The 20,087-nt window shown below is 36.0% G+C and overlaps 1 protein-coding gene across 2 annotated transcripts in view; it reads right to left on the bottom strand.

The window, feature by feature from the left end:
* The window catches only part of Atl1 (atlastin GTPase 1), a 67,601-nt gene that overhangs the window by 18,305 nt on the left and 29,209 nt on the right, over window positions 1-20,087 (bottom strand). For both annotated transcript variants that reach the window (XM_033765173.1, XM_033765172.1), the window contains exons 3-7: window positions 16,928-17,175; window positions 12,966-13,100; window positions 12,404-12,508; window positions 10,644-10,694; window positions 8,392-8,448 (exon numbers count right to left, since the gene is read on the bottom strand). In XM_033765173.1, coding sequence (XP_033621064.1) covers window positions 8,392-8,448; window positions 10,644-10,694; window positions 12,404-12,508; window positions 12,966-13,100; window positions 16,928-17,175 — 596 coding nt within the window. The remainder of the gene's footprint in view (window positions 1-8,391; window positions 8,449-10,643; window positions 10,695-12,403; window positions 12,509-12,965; window positions 13,101-16,927; window positions 17,176-20,087) is intronic.

The following is a 20,087-nucleotide window of genomic DNA, read 5'->3' as shown; positions in this document are numbered from 1 at the left end:
TTTAAACCTGTGTGTCTGGCTTATTTCACTCAAAATTATATTTACAGGCTGCTTCTAGGATTCAGCTATTTTGAATTGTGCTGCTATAAACAATGGTATGCGTGTATCACTGTAGTATGATATCTTAAACTCTTGGGGAAGATACCTAGCAAGGGGATAGGTGGGTCAGTCATACGGAACCTCTAATCTCAGTTCTTAGAGAAATCTCCATACTGATTTCCATAATGGTTGTTACTGACAATCTTTTTTTAATCATGACAATATTATAAATTTTGGCAACTTCTCTGTGGGAACTCTATCCTTTAACAAATTATTCAATTTATTCACTACTATAAATGACAGTGGATAACTGAACTTTTTTTTTCTTTTTTCCCAGTACCAGGGATAGAACTCAGGACCTTGCGCTTGCCAGGCAGGCATGGTGCCACTGAGCTACATCCTTGGCCAACAGTGAATAACTGAAAAAAAGTCCAAATGCTCAACAATTGGGGATGGCTATAAAAACTTTGCCATACTAATAATAAGATAATGTATAACGATTAATGTTGTAAATATACGTGTACATGTGTTGATTATGTCAGTATAAAATGCTTAGATGAAATAATGCTACTTGAAAAATAATGCTACATTTATGTGTGTACATCCATTATAAATATGTGAAATTACTTCCATATGCCAAGGAAAAAGATTGTTCTAGAATTATACAGCACTATGAAGTTTCCAGTTCAGTTCAAGCTGCCCCAAAGACTAATAAGTGGAGGTCTGTTAGACTGGAAATCACTTCCTGAAGAAATAATTACTCAAACATTGCCTTGAGTTCCCTATAAACCTTCAAGAGGACAAGAGAATTGCTTTATATACCCTAAGACAGGAACAATGATTGTCAGACTGCACAGCACTGGCTGGTCTCTGCTTGCTTGAGCACCCTGATAGTTTTCATGAGCACATAGGTTTGACTAACTTGTATGTTACAGATTGTCTACATCAAAGCTTTAGCCTCTTCCTGGGAGAATTTCTGTTCCTATTTGTATTGTGCTATCATCCTGATTTTTTCACTAAAAGTACTAATAGGATGACAGTGTTCACTATGCTAAATTTTTATACAGGTCAAAATAAGTCAAGAGGAGCCCTATAAAAACTAAGAAACAAATTATTGAACACTCACTAGTTAGCTTCTTTAATTAGTAATATAAGGTTTCAAAATAAAATACTGACTCCAAAATATTGTCTCTCAATTTTATGTTTTATCTTCATAACTGATTTCATCCTTTTAATTCCTTCTACTTCTTCACCTGATCACCTAAACACGCTGCTCTTTCCTTGGGGATTTTCACAGAAAAGGAGCAGTCACATTGCCCAGAAGGCTATCTATAGAAGCTGAATTTTAACCCTGTTTACAGCTAAGTTTTAAGGAAGTTTTTTTAATCTAGAAAAAAAAAGTTGCTGTGGAAGTCAGGATTTTGTTAGATGTTTACTGTCTAGATCTATCAGATCTATTCTAACTAGCTCACTTGTTAGACCTTCAGGCAGGAAAAATGGTTAAAAGCAGTAGAATAAGAATGATCAGGAGAATATTTAAATAACTCAACTGTTCATTAAAAAAATAAAATTTAGCTGGGTGTGGTGGCACACGCCTGTAATCCCAGCATTCGAGAGGCTGAGGCATGAGGATCGCTGTGAGTTTGAGACCAGCCTGGGTTACGTAGTGAGTTCCAGGTCAGACTCAACTACATAGTGAGACCCTGTCTCAAAAAACAAAACAAAACAAAAATTTACAAATTTAATAGACTTTAGAAAGCAAGAAAAATAGGGAAACAGGAGGCCATTTCAGAAGACTTTCTCTTAAAGGTGAATTAGACAAAGATTCAAAATCGCAGACAAAATAAAAACGAATCAAGAGAAAACTTCAAAAATGACCTCAGGAAACTTTCAAGTGGTATTTTGGGTACCTAAATAGCTAAAGTAAAGGAAACCTTGCCAAGCTCCCTGGCAAGTTCCCTGACATAAAATGTGGATATAGAAGAAAAGAACATATGGGACTCAGACACAGATATGGAATCAGAAAAAAAAAAACTTGAATGAATTATTGTCAATTTAGAATTTCTAACATATGGCTGACTTTTCAAAGGGTGCAAATAGTTTAAAAGTTAGAAATTAAATTTGTGGCCCTCCAGATAAAAAGAAGACCAAAATACCTTCCATTTTCTAAGAGTCGTAAGGATCCCATAAACAGAGCCTCTGTACAAGGAGAAAATCCATGAAAAAACAAATGCCCACCCACATTGGCTGAGAATACCTATCCTGTGAATGATCTCAAAAAGAAACTAAAAATCTCTAAGCAAAATTCTACAAGGTCATAAGAAGAAAAAGAAGAGCCCAGAAGAGGCTATGTTAATCCCTTCCAAATTATTATGAATGTTTTTTTTTTATTAAAAAGATTAGGTCACCACAAGTATTAAGTCAACAATATGGTATACCTCCAAGACTCTCTGCCTTTTACGGCCCACACTTGACCTATCGCCAGTCTATTCTGTTTACCTCAGAGCATCTGCAGCCTCGTCTTACTACCTAACCCATCCATAGACCATTAGGATCAACTTAAAATCTGATTATATACAATACAATCACTATTGCTAACCAAAGCACCTAACATTTTTCTGTTGGTCTTAACAAATGAAAGATGGTACTTTCTTCTTTTTGTTACCTTGAACCAGGGTAACAATTAAATTCAGCAACTCTACCACTCCTACCCATGAAAGAAAATTTCATAATTGTGTTTCTGTAGTTTGAGACGGGTTCACACCCAGTACAAACATCCTGCCTACCCTCACACCACGCATGACTTCATATTGTGGTTAATATTATAATGCTGGGCTGGATATGAAATAGCTGCATCAAATCTTGAATGCAAGCTTTCCAATTCTGAGCTCAATGGGTTTTCTCACACATAAATATATGCAATTTCATGACAACATCATTGGTGAGCATATGTTGAACAAGTGCTGCATAAAAAGTTTCAGAGTAGGTGCTCCAGGCTAAAAAAGTAAACCACAAAGCTTCTGCACTTAAGGCTTTTATAAGTTAATGAAATGGGACACAAGATGCCATTATTTCATTAAATATGAGGTCATAAAATACAGCTCAATAAGTGCCGAGGGTTAGGTTACTAAGAGATGGTAGCTGAACACAACAGCTTTGTGCCTCTGCCTGGCTCAAGGTCCGTTTTGCAGCTTCACAGTATGTATGACCAGAAGTAAGGCTTTTAGCTATTCTAAGTCTCAGTGTTTCCTCATTGGATTACAAAAAGAGAAAGAAATAATAAAGAAGGCATAGTAATATTACTTATTTCATAGAACTACAGTGAAGATTAATTTGAATAATGTATGAAGTGCTCAGCAAAGCACCTGGCACAAAATAAGCACTTAATAAATAGTTATTTTATGCAGCTGTGCTGGACATTTCATTTACCTAAATGAGGCAACTGGGAGAATCCTGGTCCATACCACTGACCGCATTCTGTGCAGTCAGAGTGTATGTCTGCTTATTCACACAGCTCTCAGGTCTCCTCTCATCCTCTCTGAATGGCACATGGGTAGAGCAGTAGCTTTCTCAGAGAGCTCTCCTTGCCCTTAGCCCTTTTATCAGATCTTCTCCTTTAATTTTCAGCCCTAGCAGATAGACAGTGGCCTCTTTCTCTCAGTGACAGCATGTATTTTCTGGTATGACTTGGCAGTTCAAAACATCAGAGATAATTGTTCAAGGATGTTTTGTTTCAGAGTAGCTCAAGTCACTTCCCCAAAATTCTGTAAATGAGCATTCTTAGATCATAAGAATAAAGAGCTCCTAAATATAATTAAGCAAATTAGAGGAAAATAACTCCTAATTCCCACACGTAGACCCACTCTGAATGAGAAATTGTCAAAAACAGGAGGATTATCCCAATACATATTACTACATGCTCTCCCTACCATTATTTTCCAGCGACCTTCAGTTTAACCATAAAACTGGCAGGACCGATCTGCTCACTAGTGATCACATCTCTACCAAGACAAATGTGAATAACTGATGGCTTACTTTTGTCTGACAAAGAGGATCCAGATATTTTTCTAATCTCGAAGATGTTGCGGGTGGGGGGTTAAGTATATGAAGATGGTCATGAAATGCTGCAGGAGGGTTGGGGATACAGTCAACGGTACAGCATTTGCCTAGTATGTGTAAGGCCCTTGACTCAAAGCTCAGCACTGGGAAAAAAGCATTATGAGAAAAACTAGAGTGAATTAGCTAATCCTGAAAATGAAGCCCTGAGGAGGTGAAAGAGAAGACAATAAATGTAAAAAGTCCTAAAATACATGCTCAAGAAGGTAATGAGGATTTCGAGGAAGCAGGAAAGCTTTTCAGGATTTATGCTTATTTTCCTATTACAGGCAAACCTTAATTTACTAACCACCTTCCCAGGGAATGGCTCCCCGTCCATCAGAACCTCCCCTTCTTCCGATGCCTTCTGCCAGAGTAAGCGGAGTAGCTAAATCAATCCTGAAATGTTAAGAACGAAACCCAGAAAGTGGATTGTCCCCGTCCCCAAACAAGGATTATGATGTAAAGGAACTGAGTCATTCTAACCCAAATGTTTGGAAAACCTTGCTTTGTATCTATCTGCAAGGCTGTAGATACCTTGCCAACCTTCCCTTCTCTGCTAGCTACACTGAGTAAATTCTGCCAGCACTCCCCTTCTCTCCCAGGGCTCCAGGCCTCAGAGACGGCCAGCAATCACTGGATATTTTTAGGCATAAAGGGGCCTGGACTCAGGCATATTGTAGCTACTGTTTATGTCTATTGTAGATTAAATAGGCTTTTGTAAAAAATAAATAAATAGGCTTTTGTAGACTGGCCTCCTATGGACGGTCCCGCCATGTAGAAGAAATGCCACTGGGAAACGTACTTACATCTAAAGCACCGAATTCAGTATATGTTGAGACTACAGTAGTTTAGTAAATTGAATAACATTTCCTTCTTTGTGGCCTACATAATTAGAGGGCATGAAGTGGTTAAACAGTAAACTCTTGAGCTGCAGCAGCCAAAAAGAACATTTAATGGTGTGACATGAAGGCATCTTAGAGTCTAATCCAGCCTAAGGGGAAATCTGTTTTCAGCTGAGACTCGGTAACAAACTTACTGCTATTACTACATGACAGAATGAAAACCTTCCCACCAGCACACCCCAGCAGATTTGAGAGGATGTGGGTGACAGGGACATACAGAGAAACAAGAGCCATACAAATGGAAAACAAGCCTTTCCTTACATCACAAGTAACCGACAGCTGACCACTGGACAGGTTCACGAAGGGGCTATAATTCCTATGTCTTGCTGCTGGGGGGCTTGAACCACTGGGCAGGAACCTAACGTGTTCATCAGAGGAATGACGCTCCCTGCCAAAGCTGGTAAGTCAGCGGACATCAGATTGACAGCTTGACATCAGCCATGGTGAAAGTATTTATACCACAGAAATTAACAAATGCCACAAATTAGGCCCACTTGCTCCCTCATAAGCCAGCTGTAAACACTTACCAACACACTACAGGTGTTGTCCTTCAATAATACTTATAAAAATAAATTTACTCAGCATTTAGTTTCCATTTTTAAGTATGATTTTTTAAGTACACAAGCAGATGTCATTGTTTACTTGCTTTGAGCTTGGTATAATTTTCTAAAGAATAAAATAATCTGTTAAATCATCTATTCATTTTCTTGGCAAATGGTCTTCACATTTACCATTTGCTATAGACTTTGCTTATTATTTATAATTTTACTCTATTTCAGAGCTAAGAATTATCTCATTTTGTTTGTTAAAAGTTTAATTTTAGTATAAAATTATTATTTTTAAGCTATCACTACACCTCATCTTATTTTCTCACACAATGTTTAAAATTTTCTCACAATCCTATTCAAGTTAATAAAGCTGTTATCTTCCCAGAGAGAAGAAGTAATGACCTGGTTAAAAAACAAAAGATTGCTTAGTTAATTGAATTTTCATTCAAACATTAGCTTATCTCGTTATTTTTCTATATATATTTTTTCTCATTTAAATGTGAAATATTTTTACCCATATCTTAAATGTCTTGAGATTTGAATATATTTGAATTTCATCTTTTATGATGTGTAGCCCCCCCCCATACTGGGGATCAAACTCAGGACCTTATGCTTTCAAGGCAGGTGGCAGAACCACTGAGCTAAATCCCTGACCCATGTATAGCATTTTTTGTTTTGAATTTGATTGCTTTAATCTCAGCTACATGCTTCCAGTATGTTACTTTTATCACTTAATGAGTTTCCCATTTCAATTTCAGATTTCTAAGTCCGTACGTGTTTAGGAGTCATTGTTGACACATTCAACCAACATTTTTTTCTTTTCACTGACATTTTACACCCACAGTTTACTAACAAGTGGTGATCTCTTAAAGTTTTGTTTTTGTTTTCAGGTCATTGGCATTTTTTACCATAGGCACTAACTCTGTTTTCTCTCTCTTTCATCACAGCCTTGGTCATCTTTTGTTTCAGTGTCTCTGGCAAAGTGTAAGGAGCAGTGCCACCTGCTGGTAAGACCTGAAATTCCTTTCTAGAATTTATGAGAATCCCCAGTCTGTAATATACACCAGGGGTCCTAAGGGTAAGGAGTTCAGAGAAAAGAAAAGTCAAGGCAATGGTATAATTCCCACATAACACTTAAATACTGAACCAACAAAAGATTTAAACAGAAAGACAGGAATCTAGTTATTGTGCTAGAAGACCAAACCAGAGCTGGTTCTATTCTACCTTTTTCCTTGTCCTCTTTCCCAGGCCCTGGATTTGTGATCCCTCATTCACAACACACCAGCCCCTCTCCCAGTAGAGGCCCCTTTCTTGCTTTACTTTATCATTATTTTCTCCAGCTCTCCACTCCCATTCTTCAATTGTTCTCTCCCATCCACAGCTATTTAAATATGTTGCTTTGTGTGTAGAACATTTTAAGTAATCACAAGTATAATATTTACCTTATACTTTTTCCTGCTTGATTCATTTGACTTTTAACACTATTCTGACTATTCTGCATGCTTCTGGTTCACTGTCTCTGGCTGTTGCAAGGTACCTCTGTGTATGCCTACTCTAGGACAGATGCTTAGTTGCCTCCGATTTCCTGCTGCTATTTACTGAGAAATTATTACTTGATAGAAAGACAGTGTTTATTTGCACTTGCTATACTTTTGTCAATTCATTTACTCACCATTAATTCTGGTATTATTAAGAAATAATCAATTTCTTACCATTTATTTTTTTCTTAAAGTTTATTTTTCTTGCCACATTAGCTTTCCTTTGTTGTTTTCCCCCTCCTGGGCCCCTATCCCTGAGTGTTAATAATTGCTTGCTTTCTTGTTAACACTCTTACATGTTCAGACAAGTTTTAAACTTTCTGTAGAGGTGTCTTGAGCACATCATGGGAGACCCTGTGCCAAAACCACACAATGGAGTCATTCCAGATTCCTGATGCTCAAAAACTGTATGAGATAGTAAGTTTGTGATCCGAGGAGAATTTGTGATGCAGCAATACAGAATTCAGCTCATTTTCAATTACTTGCCACCAGCACTATGAAGTCTACTTTGCCTTTGTCAGTCACTCAGTTTCCCCATGTGCTTACGGCTCTCCTTGGGTTATGATCCACCTTAGCTACATATTTGACTCTGCAGGAATGAGCTACATTCCAGGGCTTATCTGGCCTCCCTGTGATACTTAGGCTGCCAGAGTCATGCTTCAGCTGGAAAGTCACTGGTATACAAATCTATACCTTCTCCAAGTATTGTTTACAGGAGCTGTTTGACTTCCATTCTTGTTTTCAGTATAAAAAAAAGGGTCAGATTAGAAGGGACAGACACTACTCAATCCAAGCTCAGATGCTGCCTTGATGTTAGCCTACAGTCCCCAGCAGGGCTGAGCTGGTTGCACAGTGTCAGTGAAACAGGTTAATATGTAAGAAAGCAAAGGACACCTGCACCCCACCCGCATCCTCTCTGGTGCTTTTGCCGTGGCTTGCAACCACCTTTTATATTATCCCAGGAGTCTTGTTTGTTTTTAACTTTTATGTTTCATAAATTCATCAATTTTCTCCTGATTTCTGTGACATCTTTAAGGTTGAGTTTAGAGGAGACAAGCTGATACCCAACTAGGAAACAGCATAGCTAAACACATCTTTTTACTCCCCATTTCCATCTCTGCTTCACATCAAATAGGTATTCAAAACATGTTTCTTTAATGAAATAACAAAAACAAGAAGGAAACAAGGCCCTGACTAATTAACACATCTGGTTATAGTTATCAGTAAAATCTATTAAGAATTTACCAGTATTCAACTCTCACTCACCTGAAAGGGCTTCAGGAATGTTTCCTCCATGGCCAGCCTGCCATATTCAGTGAAAAGCTGGAAGGAAAATCACACACACACACACGAGAGAGAGAGAGAGAGAGAGAGAGAGAGAGAGAGAGAGAGAGAGAGAGAGACAAACACACAGAAAGAATTCAGTATTTTCAGTTTTACTTGACTTTCTTCCATTCAGTTTTTTTCCCTAGATGTAATAGAATACTATATTAAGATTAATCATTTCAGGAAATAAGTATGAATAGATAAAGTAGCACATATTTCTTTAAATGAACTTTTGTTTAAAAACCAGTATCTTTTTTCATTTGTGTGTGTACTGGGGATTGAACTGCATCATGCATTCTAAGCACGTGCTCTACCTCTACAGTACATCCCCAACCTAAAACTAGTATCTTTTATATCAAGAATGTAAGAAAAAATTTTGAGGAAAAGAGGGAGTAGGAAATGCCTTCTTCTTTCAAGCAGAAGTTTCCCAGATTAGACTAGAGAGCCATAAATCATGCAGGATACCTCTACAAAAGTTGTGACCTGAGAAAAAGGCAGAATAGCCTGAATTATTACAAAGGCATTAAGTATTTGGCTTTAAAAAGTAGGGAAGCAAATATACCATCCTCTCTTATTTTTTTATTGCTCCCAATTGAGATCATGCAGTACCATAATATGACATTTTGTGTTGCCAGCAATGTAAAATTTTAGAGAAAGTAAACCAGAGGAAGTGACTGATGGGGCTTTTGATGAAAGTTTTACCAAGACTGGCTGAATGGGTTTCCCCATGTGAACACCAGAAATGTCCCTTCATAAAGACCAACAAACAACAGTGGCTTCTTGGAGATAGAGAATAATGAATTCCTGTCCCTTACCCCTTTAAAACAGAATCCACAGTACCCTGCAACCTTTCCTGAGGGAGTAGTGGGAATTTAGAAACCAAAGGGCAACAACAGGGCAGTGACTAAAGTAATTAAATCAAAGTCTAAGATCTGTCTAAAAGGCAGCTGGTCTAGGAATCAAATGCTCATGAGAATCATATACAAAGAGGATTTGAATTAATAATCACTTCTCAGAAAGGCTGAGGGATTGTCATTTATAGGAACATTTTTAAATAACCTCAAAAAGTTTGCTTGCTCAGTATCAAATTCCAAAATTAACCCTTTTGCAGAAACTCCTAATTAAACAGTGCCATGCCATTCATTTGATAAGTAATCAGCTATGTTATCACATGCCCAAAGTAATTACATTATGTAAGACATGTGACAATTATTCAGCATATTGTCTGTGTACCATAAATGGTCAGTGTAATGACCAGAAATGTAGTTAGTAGAACTCCATTTGATATTCTCAGCATCACAGATGACTATGATCTATTATCCTTCAGATCTGTTAAAACTTTCACATTTTGCTACATGGATCTGATCGCCTTGATAGAAAAATATAATGAGGGCAAATTTTTCTACAAAATATACCGATGGAAAACTATCAGAGAAATGCATTTTGCAATCCATCCAAAATCATAAGAATTGAAGGAATGCACAGGGAGTTTCAGAAATAACCGTCTTCAGGAAATAGTCAGTCTTTTACTTGGGGGTTCAAGTGCTGCTTGAAGCATAGGAGGAGCCCTGGGCCTAGACGGATGACCAGATTTTTGTTCCTTGTTGTATTACTAATTTGCCATATGAGCTTCAGAAAGTCATTTTCTTCATCTATAAAATACAAAGGCTAAATATTCTGTCACTGAGATCTTTTTCAGATCTAAAATAGAGTTTTATGAATTAGCAGGTAGCCTGTAATAGTTCTTAGCCACAAAGTGGAAAAAGAGGAAAAATAATCTAGTGTATATCATACTAACAATGATCAAATCCCTAATCTTCAGACTTCAACTTCACATTTTCAGTAATTTTTAAACCAAAGATTTTTTTCATTTTTTGGCCATATATTTTCCTATGGGCTGGTAGCAAGTAGCTTTATGGGAAAAAATAAATGTGAAAACTGAATTAGAAAGAACATATCCAAATAAGATCTAAACAAGAAACCTGAAAAGAAGAAAACCTCATTTGGCTATGATTCTAACTCATTCCCTAAAGCTCTACTGTGCAAGTTCAAAGACACCAGATGCTGTATACAAAGAAGTATAGGGCCAGGGATTTAGCTTAGTGGTTCCACTGTCTGCCTCGCAAGTTCATGGTTCCAAGTCTGATCCCCAGAACCGAACAAAACAAAACAAAAAGTACAAATATTGTTACCTGGAGGTGCTGAAGATCATCCTCCTGGACATTTTGGGATAAGTTATACACCTGGGTTATTAAATAAGAGTCCACATGAGAAGATAATCAGCATCATCTTAAGCATTTATTTTGCCATTCCCTATTTAAATATCAACTATACAAAAAATCAGCTCTTACACACATCTTTATATACTGACAATTGCAAGCCCTTGACAGAAGAGTTAAAGAAAGCCTGAGAGACAATAAAGAGAGTACAGTGATCATGACTGTTCTAGAAATACAATAACCAGTACTTTGGAGTTAGAATATTCAAATTATTTTATAAACCTAATTTAACAATTAGCCAATAAACTAGTAAGTGTTCCAAGCACACCAACATAACAACCTAAATCTGAACAACCCATATAGAAAATTGTGTTTTGAAAAATTATGTTATAATTTCTCATGTTATTTATGTCTATAGACAGTTTCATCACATGAAAATTAGGTTCTGAATATCATGCTGGTAATGTTACATATCTCTATATTGTTTCATGAACAGATCACAGCATTGAGATGACATACGTTACTTTTTTTGGAAGGGGTAAATATCAAAAGCTTCAAAGAAAAATAAAGGATGCCAGAATGTTTATGTACAAATACATACAGTGTACTTTTCATTTAAGTAACAAATAATTTTTCAAATAATAATTTAAAATAGTCATTACCGAGGACTCAGCTGACTTTTTCTGCGAAAATGTTGAATGTATTATGGTCAAATATAAATACTAATAATAAATATTAAAATGGCAAAGCCAATCTGTTTTTAACTGGCTTGTGTAAATGGCTTTTACCATCACTTATTTTAAAATTAGATGTTAAGTCAGTATTTTAAAGGGTCATTCAAGAAGCAGAGTTTTAAGGTATCAGCCATAGGTTATAATCATGACTTTTACTTTGAAGTCCTTTAAACAGTTCAGCTTCTCCTTCCTCTTCCTATTTGCCCTCTCTTCTTTGTCCTAACCACACATGACACCCTTGTAGCCAGGTCACTAGCTCTAGTCTCTATATTTACTTGTAATCGCAGCTTGACTTACTCATCTTAACTATCTTGCCTTTCCTGCCATTTTAAGCTACGATACCTTTTTAAAAATTGATCTACTCTGTTTCTTTATCACACTCTCTTCCTGCTCTCTTATAAAATATCTAAAAATAATCTTTAAAATCTTTTCTGCTATATGTTCTGTGCTTATAGTAAAACTCTCCAATGACCTTCAGAAAAATGACCTTCAGTAACTCCTGAAACACTTTAAGAAAAAGAGATAGACAAGTGGAAAAGAAATTGAGATTAAAATTTGTATATAAAGACATTTACTTTTCTAAATGTATATTAAAATTAAGGCATTTTAAAAAGCCACAAACACAGTAGTTACATTTAGTAATATTTCCACTGACTATATAAAATAAATTTTATATTTAAACATCTTGACTTATTAAACATAACTTATAATGGTCCCCATATCTACATATAAGAATTAATACTATTAAGTTTATTGTAGGCTTGATAAAAATATCAGTAAGATAATAAAGCCTTTTCTGACTAAAGCAGTCAATATGAAGATTGAACAATAATTAGACTACAATAACAATTCTGTTATAGAAATCAAAAGAACTGGTAGGCTAATTGAGCCAAATAATAATAATACTGCTTTTGCTATGTGTTTCACTACCATGAGTATGTAGAAATGCATAAATTTTAAAGAATCATCCACAACAAATGCACTTATTTTATTCCATACCTGTATTGAGCTTATCATTGTGCTAAGGGCAAATACTGTGGCTGAATCTCTCAAAGTTGATTGACTATCAAAGGTTCCCTGAGTATCCATCAATAACACTGCAACCTACGGGCAAGGAGAGCAAGTTACCGACATTGTATAGACCCCCCAGAGCACAGGGTTCCCAGGACAATAACACCATAAAAACTGAAGAGAACCACTATTGGTGAATACTTAATGCATAATTTCTTAGACATGCCACAAAGCCAAAGAAAATACATCTACTAGCCAAAGAAAATACATCTACTAGCAGTTAAATGCTGTAATGATTTTCAGTGGTAATTCAACATGAAGAAACAATACAACATTGAAACAAAGTAAAATTGTTGGCTTGCTGCTGTACTATGCTTATGTTGCTGCCTACCATGACCATTAAAACGATAAAGGGAGCTCATGCTAGGATGCTACCCCTCAAAATGTTTTAAGCTTAATGTCAAATGGCCAAGATTAGTTTTCAAAAGAGCATTTTCCAGGTTACTGTTGCAAGTAAAAATTCAATTTCCTTTAAAAGTTAGTGCCATACCTTTTTACCATCGTGTTTATTGATTAGGAAAACTTCACTCCATATCTGGATTCCTGTAGTCTCTCGTTCAGATCCACCACGCCATGAAAATCCAGTCAATGGTTCATTGTAGTCTCCAACCCAATCAACTGACTCCTATAAATTTAATAAAGTCTATGATATGGAACTAGATATGTGTATACAATTTTTTCATTCATATTTTCCAATTCTTCTCTAACTCTAGTCAAAAGGAAACAACATATACACATCAATTGCATTGAAGCAACAATTTTGTTCATTCCAAAAATAATTATGGGGGAGCAAACATCTGTTACATTTTATACTCAGTTCTGGTGATACAGAAATAAAAAGATACCATTCAGACCACAGGGAGGTCACAGCCTAACACAGAGATCTGTTAATAAATCACTAGGATGCGATACATGTGGCTCAAAATGGAAGTGTATATGAGGCACAAATGGAAACACAGGAAACAGAACACCTTACGCTTGATCAGATAAGACTTCTTATGAGAGGTGACGTTTGAGAAGTATTTAGGAATTTTCCAAATGAACAAACTTGAGAAGGCACTCAAGGCAAGAAGGTAAGAGGCCAGGAAGGAAGGAAAGAAAGAGAGAGGGAAGATGGGGAAGGAGGAACAGAGAGACAGTGTATTATGTCAGGAAATATACAAATGCTTTGGTGTGGGGCTGAAGAGATGGCCACATTCCGAAAGGAGCAGTTGGGGCCTGAGGCAGTTATCCTGCAAGTGATGGGTGTCAGGAAGCAGCAGAAAGGGACTGTCACCATTGATGGCAGAAAGATTCTTCTAGAACCAGTGAAGGACTGGTTAGGGAAAAAGAAAGGATAGCTGGAAAGGACAAAAATTGGGGTTATGTGAAGGTCTAAAATGCGACTGAGAGCCCGAACCAGGGCCAGACTAGGGGAAGAATAGAAAGGTACAGATACAAATGGGATACAATTGAGAAGCCAAAGGGAGACTGAATAGAAGAAACTGTTGGTTTTAAGAACTGAAGATCAAGTGAAACAAAAAAGAGAAAAGAGTCCCTTAGAGTTAGTAATTAAGTCAACGGTGACCTTGGTTAATAGCAGTTACACTAATTTTGATATGTTACAGAGACTAAATTAGGAGTTTTTAAATTCATCAGACAATCCCCAAATCTAAAACCTTATGTTAACTAAAGCATAAAACTACGAATGCAGAAGAATTTGGTAGTAGATTACTTGAATTAATAAGAAATCCATATAATAGAAATTTTAATTATATCTTATTCTACAAAGCAACTTTAGAACCCCATAAAGAGTTCAGTTTTGATTCTTCTATGAATTGCTTCTGTTATTTGGCCTACTCAAGCCTTTCTTCCTTTTCATTCCCAATACATAATTTCCACCCTATGGGAGAAAGTATACCCATTGTTTAATGCAAACATACTCATTCCTTTTAGTTAAAATGCTACTTTTCCCTCTCTCTTTTCATATGGATCTTGCACATCTTCAAAGTCAGTATCTCTATGAAGCTTTTCCTGATAACTCCTGCCTATCCAGATAAACCCCTTCCTTGAACTACCTTCAGAAATACAAACCTTCACATTTTATGATGCTCTTAACATGTCATGTATCTTAATTCTGTTTCCTTAGTCAAAACATGAGATGCCCAGGATTGAAAACTATCATCTTTGGTGTCCTCCACAGGATCGGGTACAATGCAGGGCATACAGCAAATAGTCAATAAACACTAACTGATGTAGAAATTTAAGTTCATAAAATGTTGCCTGAAAGAGTCTTGGGATATGTACTTCAATGTACATAATTTAGTACATTACAAATTCACAGGAAGATAACATTATTGTGACATCAACTCAGGCCAATGGTTTGCCTGAGATACTTATAAAAACTGTAAACCCAAACAATAATTTTGAAAAACAAAAAAAATTCATAAATGGCTACTTCAGCAGATAGAAAATGTAGCTTGTTTTATTCATTTACTCTTATATTTACTCTTATATTTCTTCAAAAATTACTGACTGAGTGCTCCAGATATAGGACCAGCTTAAAAACAATTTTACTGCTTAAAACATAGATTGTCACTTCTTTTTTTTGTACCAGAGATCAAACTCGGGCCCTTGCACTTTTGAGGCATGTGGCAAAACCACTAAGCCAAATCCCTGGCCGACTGTCACATTTAAAATCAAATTTTGCCATTTGAAAAATGAATGACAGGGCCGGGAGTTTAGCTCAGTGGTATCACTGCCTGCCTCACATGTGCAAGGTCCAAGTTTGATCCACGGTACAAAAAAAAAAAAAAAAAGAATGACAATTATATATACAGAAACAGAAGTAAAATTTGGTCTACAAAAGCCACTGATAGATGCCCTTATTCAAGGAACAGTAAAGCAAGTGTTCATATTCTGTCTTGCTTTCTCTTAGGTGCAGGAAAAGAAAAAGATAAGAAAATCTGTGCACTTTTATTTCAAGCAAACACTCTTTACCACCAGTAACATGCTATGAGTACTACATTTTAATGTATAATAGTTAAAACTATGAATATGCCTAAAACTCTATAATCCAAACCAGTACTAAATATGTTAATTTTGTTCATTCCATTTTCCTGCCTGCATTAAATAACACAGTTCTTTGGGTATCTTAGAAATCAGGATTAGTAAGAGTTTTGCTTTCTCTGAAATCGTTAAGTATTTTCGTAGTTCTGTTCTTCATTTGTTTGAACTGAGGCTAGATATAAAATGTATTAAAATTAGTATCACAAAATTGTTCAGAAATACCTCATCTATAAAAGATCAATATAAAGTGGGCAACTGTTATACAAATACATAATACCAACTTCTTTGCATACTCTATTATACCTCAGCATTCATGTTTACATCAGAATTACTCTTGGTATTAGAATGTTTTCCATTCTCAACCTTCTGTTCCCAACCTAATCTCCTATGTACTCTGCTTTTGATTTATTTTAGATTCTTTAAAAACTCACTTCTGTATCACACTGTTTTCTAAAATACTGCGACACTGTTAGTTTTTTCTGGGAATGGAGTAAAGTGAGGACTGACAGAGGAAAGAAAGCTAGTCACAACTCTCTGAGGTAACAGTGATGGGTTTTGAACTACACAGGTATATGCAAGTGTCAGAAACCAGCGAATGCACATTGAAGATTTATATATTGCACTGTATGAAAACTTTATCTCAAAATAAAAACAAAAAGTGATATATTTATATATAATGATGGTATATATTAAAATATTTATGGATAAGTATACTGGTGTCCCAAGTTTACCTTGAAATTTACTAAAATAAGATAGAATGACGAAGGCCAGGCATGGTGGTGCACACCTGTAATCCCAGCACTCGGGAGGCTGAGGCAGGAGGATCACTATGAGTTTGAGACCAGCCTGGGCTACATAGTGAGTTCCAGGTCAGTCTCAACTACACAGTGAGACCCTGTCTCAAAAAATATATATAATAGAATGATGGATAGTTAGAAAGAAGAATGAATAGATGAAGACATATGATAAAGCAAGGATATTAATGTTAATGGAAGAATATAGGTGGTGGGTATCCAAGTGTTCACTACCAATTTCTTTTAACTTTTCTGTATTCTTGGAAAATGTTGGAAAGAAGTTATTACAATAAAAAAGATATGGCAAAAGTCACTTGACATTTTAAACATAGGCAAAGTTCGCAATCATATCATTATGTTAGTGTCTATTTTTAAAAGAGTAAAAAAACTTACGTTATTTTCACAGGAAATACTGTAAAGCAGCTCCAGAGAAAAGCTGTCTGTGTAGTTTGTCCCCACAGCACTGAGGCTGGAGTGGTTACACCCTAGTATTTATATTTATGTACATACTCAAAGGACATACTAAGAGAAATATTGAATTCTACTAAATAAAAACACAAAGTGGAAAAGGCATAGAAACAAGAAGACTTTTAAGGCACCTCTTACCAACCTGGTTGTACATGTACCGCAACATGAAGTCCATCAGGAATGACTTTCCTTTTCGAAAGGCTCCAGCAACAGATACTGCAACCACCTCCTTGTCCCTCACTGCCTCCGAGAGAAGGATCCGATTCAGTGCTGCTTCATCCAACTCAAAGGAATGGTCATCTTTGACAATAAGGACTTGGACAGGTCCTGCCTTTTTCACTGGTTCCTCCTCTTCTGAGCTCCACTCACCTGACTTTTCTGAAAATCCACCTGTTGAACAAAGTACCAACTGGTTTAATCATCTCCAACTGCCAGGAAATGTGTACCTCTCAACTGTCAAACACCTGACACACAGTGAAAATGGATATGTTCATTCTAATGACTTATTTTAATGCCATGCATATCATATTCCAGAAAGATCTGAGTGGAGCTTTCTGACTGTGTAACTGAATCAAGCAGAATTTTCTTCTCAAGAAAGTTCTAAGTCAATGCAGTTAGTGCTGAGATTTCTCTTTGCTGACAAAGAAAATCAAAGCAAATCAGTCTGCTTTTGGAACGTGTGAATAATGAAGTTTTAGTTTATACTTTCTCTAGAAGTAAACTTACTTATATAAAGGATCCTTGCAACACTTCTTAAAACAGACTATACATGAGAGGAAATATAGAGAAGGCTCAGAATCACAGATTCTCAGGGATGCTAACAGTATATGCAAAGAAACTAAAGCCAATGATGTAACACTGCCCAGGGTTAATATCTCAGCAAGGCATTTATTATTATCTATATTTTTAACACATGAGGAAACTAAGATTCTAATTGTGTTACTTGCCCAAGATGTCACTAACGAGGAAGCACCATATCCAAGTTCAGAGGCAGCAACTGTCAACCTCAGATTATTAGGCCTCAGGTATCAAACTTTCCTCCCAGATCTTTCTACTGTATCATTCTTCCTGTCTAATGAATATCTTCTCCTTAACAAGATGTAAATGTACTCATTTGCTTTGCATCAACTACACCAATTAATTCTTCAGATCAGACATAGGACCTACCTTCAAATAAGTCCTTAATAATTAATAACTATGGATTAAACATTTGGATCCACTCCCCCCTCAAATTTATATGTTGAACCCCTAATCCCCAACATGATGGAATTTGGTGGGCAGGCCTTTAGGAGGAAACTGGAGTAAGATTAAGGGACCGGGGTAAAGCCTCCATGGTGGGACTGGTATCCCCACAAGGAGGGGAAGCAGCACACCCTCCCCACCATGAAATGTGGGGACACAGAAAGAAGCAAGCATCTGTGAGACAGGAGGAGGGCTCTCACCAAGGACCTGTCCATGCTGGGACCCTAATTAAACCCAGATTTCAAAACTGCGAGAAATAAATATTTGTTGTTTAAACCAGTCATTCTATGATATTCTCTTAAAACAACTCAAACTGACTAAAACAGTAATGCTCATTTTGAAACATTTGGGCTCTTAAATAATTGTTACCCAAATTTCTGAAAATATATTTGCTTGGAAAGAAGTCTTATAAGCAGAGAAAAACAAGGCAACTGTTATCTCTTGGCCTATGTTTAAAAGAGTTTTTAGATCACATTGATACATATCTCACATCAATAGATTTATATTATTGATTTATAAAATGACACTATATTACAAATCTTAATGTCTAATTTTAGCTGTTAATTAATGGAAATAAATATACAGTAATAATCTTTTGAACATCAGCACAAAGCATTTGGTGACAATAAACCAGTGCCTCTACCCATGAATCAGAATTGTTCTCACTTTAAAGTTAACAAAAAATTGGCTTCATATCTGAAAGATAATAGATTCTATGATACTTATACTGGAGTATAAGTATACTGGAGTATATGAATTTCTGTTTAAATCCCAACTTTACAACATATATGAAGTTGTGAAAATTACTTTACTTCCCAATAGCTCACTAGCCCCCATCCAAAACATGAGATTGGGCTGGGGATACAGCTCAGTGGAAAAGCACTTGCCTAGCATGCATGAGGCCCCATGTTCTAGCCCCAGAACTAAAAAACGAAAAACAACAAAAAAAGAGATAATAGTGGTACCTACGTCAGAGAGACTTCATGAAGATTAAATGAAGCAATATTAACTAACTGAAGACTTAAAAATCTGAAAAACAGTACACGCTTAATATATGGTGATCACAATTAATACTGTTTTTATTATTCATCTATGTTTGTTCCTGGTGCCTTCTGCCAACCCAGTTTCAGCCTCAGCAAGAAGGCCCTCTTTGAAGATAATACATTTATTTGTTGAAGTTCCTGGCCTATAGTTATGATCTAGGTACATACTTGCTGTGAATCATGGACTCTATGTAGACATAGCATTTTAGATAGTAAAATATTTTCAGAGAAGAAAACTAAATCACAACTTTCTATAAACCGAAATACTTCTTTGAGGCACCAAACTATAGATATTCAAGAGGTATTCTCAGGAATGCATGTAGAAATGGAATTTATGAGTTGTACAATACTCAACTTTACAATGTGATGCAAAATTGTTTTTTCCCACCCTACACCAGTAATTTATTATACATACTATTGATCCACCACTTAGATTTGTTCGACTTCTTGATTTTTGTCAATTACACTGGAACAATATGGTATCTCACTGTGGTCTTGATACATATTTGCCTAACTGCTAACAATATGAGCAATGTCTTTTGTCCATTTTTTCAATTGTTTGACTTTTTCTTACTGATTTGTAGTTTTTTTTTCTCATTGAGTTTATTGGTACATTTTAGGTATACAGTACAGTAACATTCATTATTGGGATCTTGTACCTTTACATGACAGGTCTTGGTTCTCATTTTCTCCCCTTGTCCCTGCCCTCCCTTCACCCCTCCACCTTTACAAATACTTCATTTCCATTTTTTCATTTTCTCATATTTTTTCTTTTCCCTTATTAGCTTTCCCCTACCCTTCCCACTTTCCCTACACCTTTAGCCCCTTTCTTCCTATTTCACATTGTCAATTATATATTTTGAATACTAGTTCATTCTTGTATATGTGGCCAAAGAATCTTTTAGTTTAGTGTTAGTTTTTCATTTACCTTAAGATACTATTGATGAAGAGTTAATTCTTAATTTTAATGTAACAGATTTTATTATTTTCTTATATAATTAGCACTTTTTATGTCAT

The sequence above is a fragment of the Fukomys damarensis genome, unplaced genomic scaffold, assembly GCF_012274545.1.
Source record: "Fukomys damarensis isolate Sample0158 unplaced genomic scaffold, DMR_v1.0_HiC HiC_scaffold_17, whole genome shotgun sequence".
Classification (NCBI taxonomy): domain Eukaryota; kingdom Metazoa; phylum Chordata; class Mammalia; order Rodentia; family Bathyergidae; genus Fukomys; species Fukomys damarensis.
Note: the sequence above shows the minus strand (reverse complement) of the source record. Positions and strands in the feature narration are given on the sequence as shown.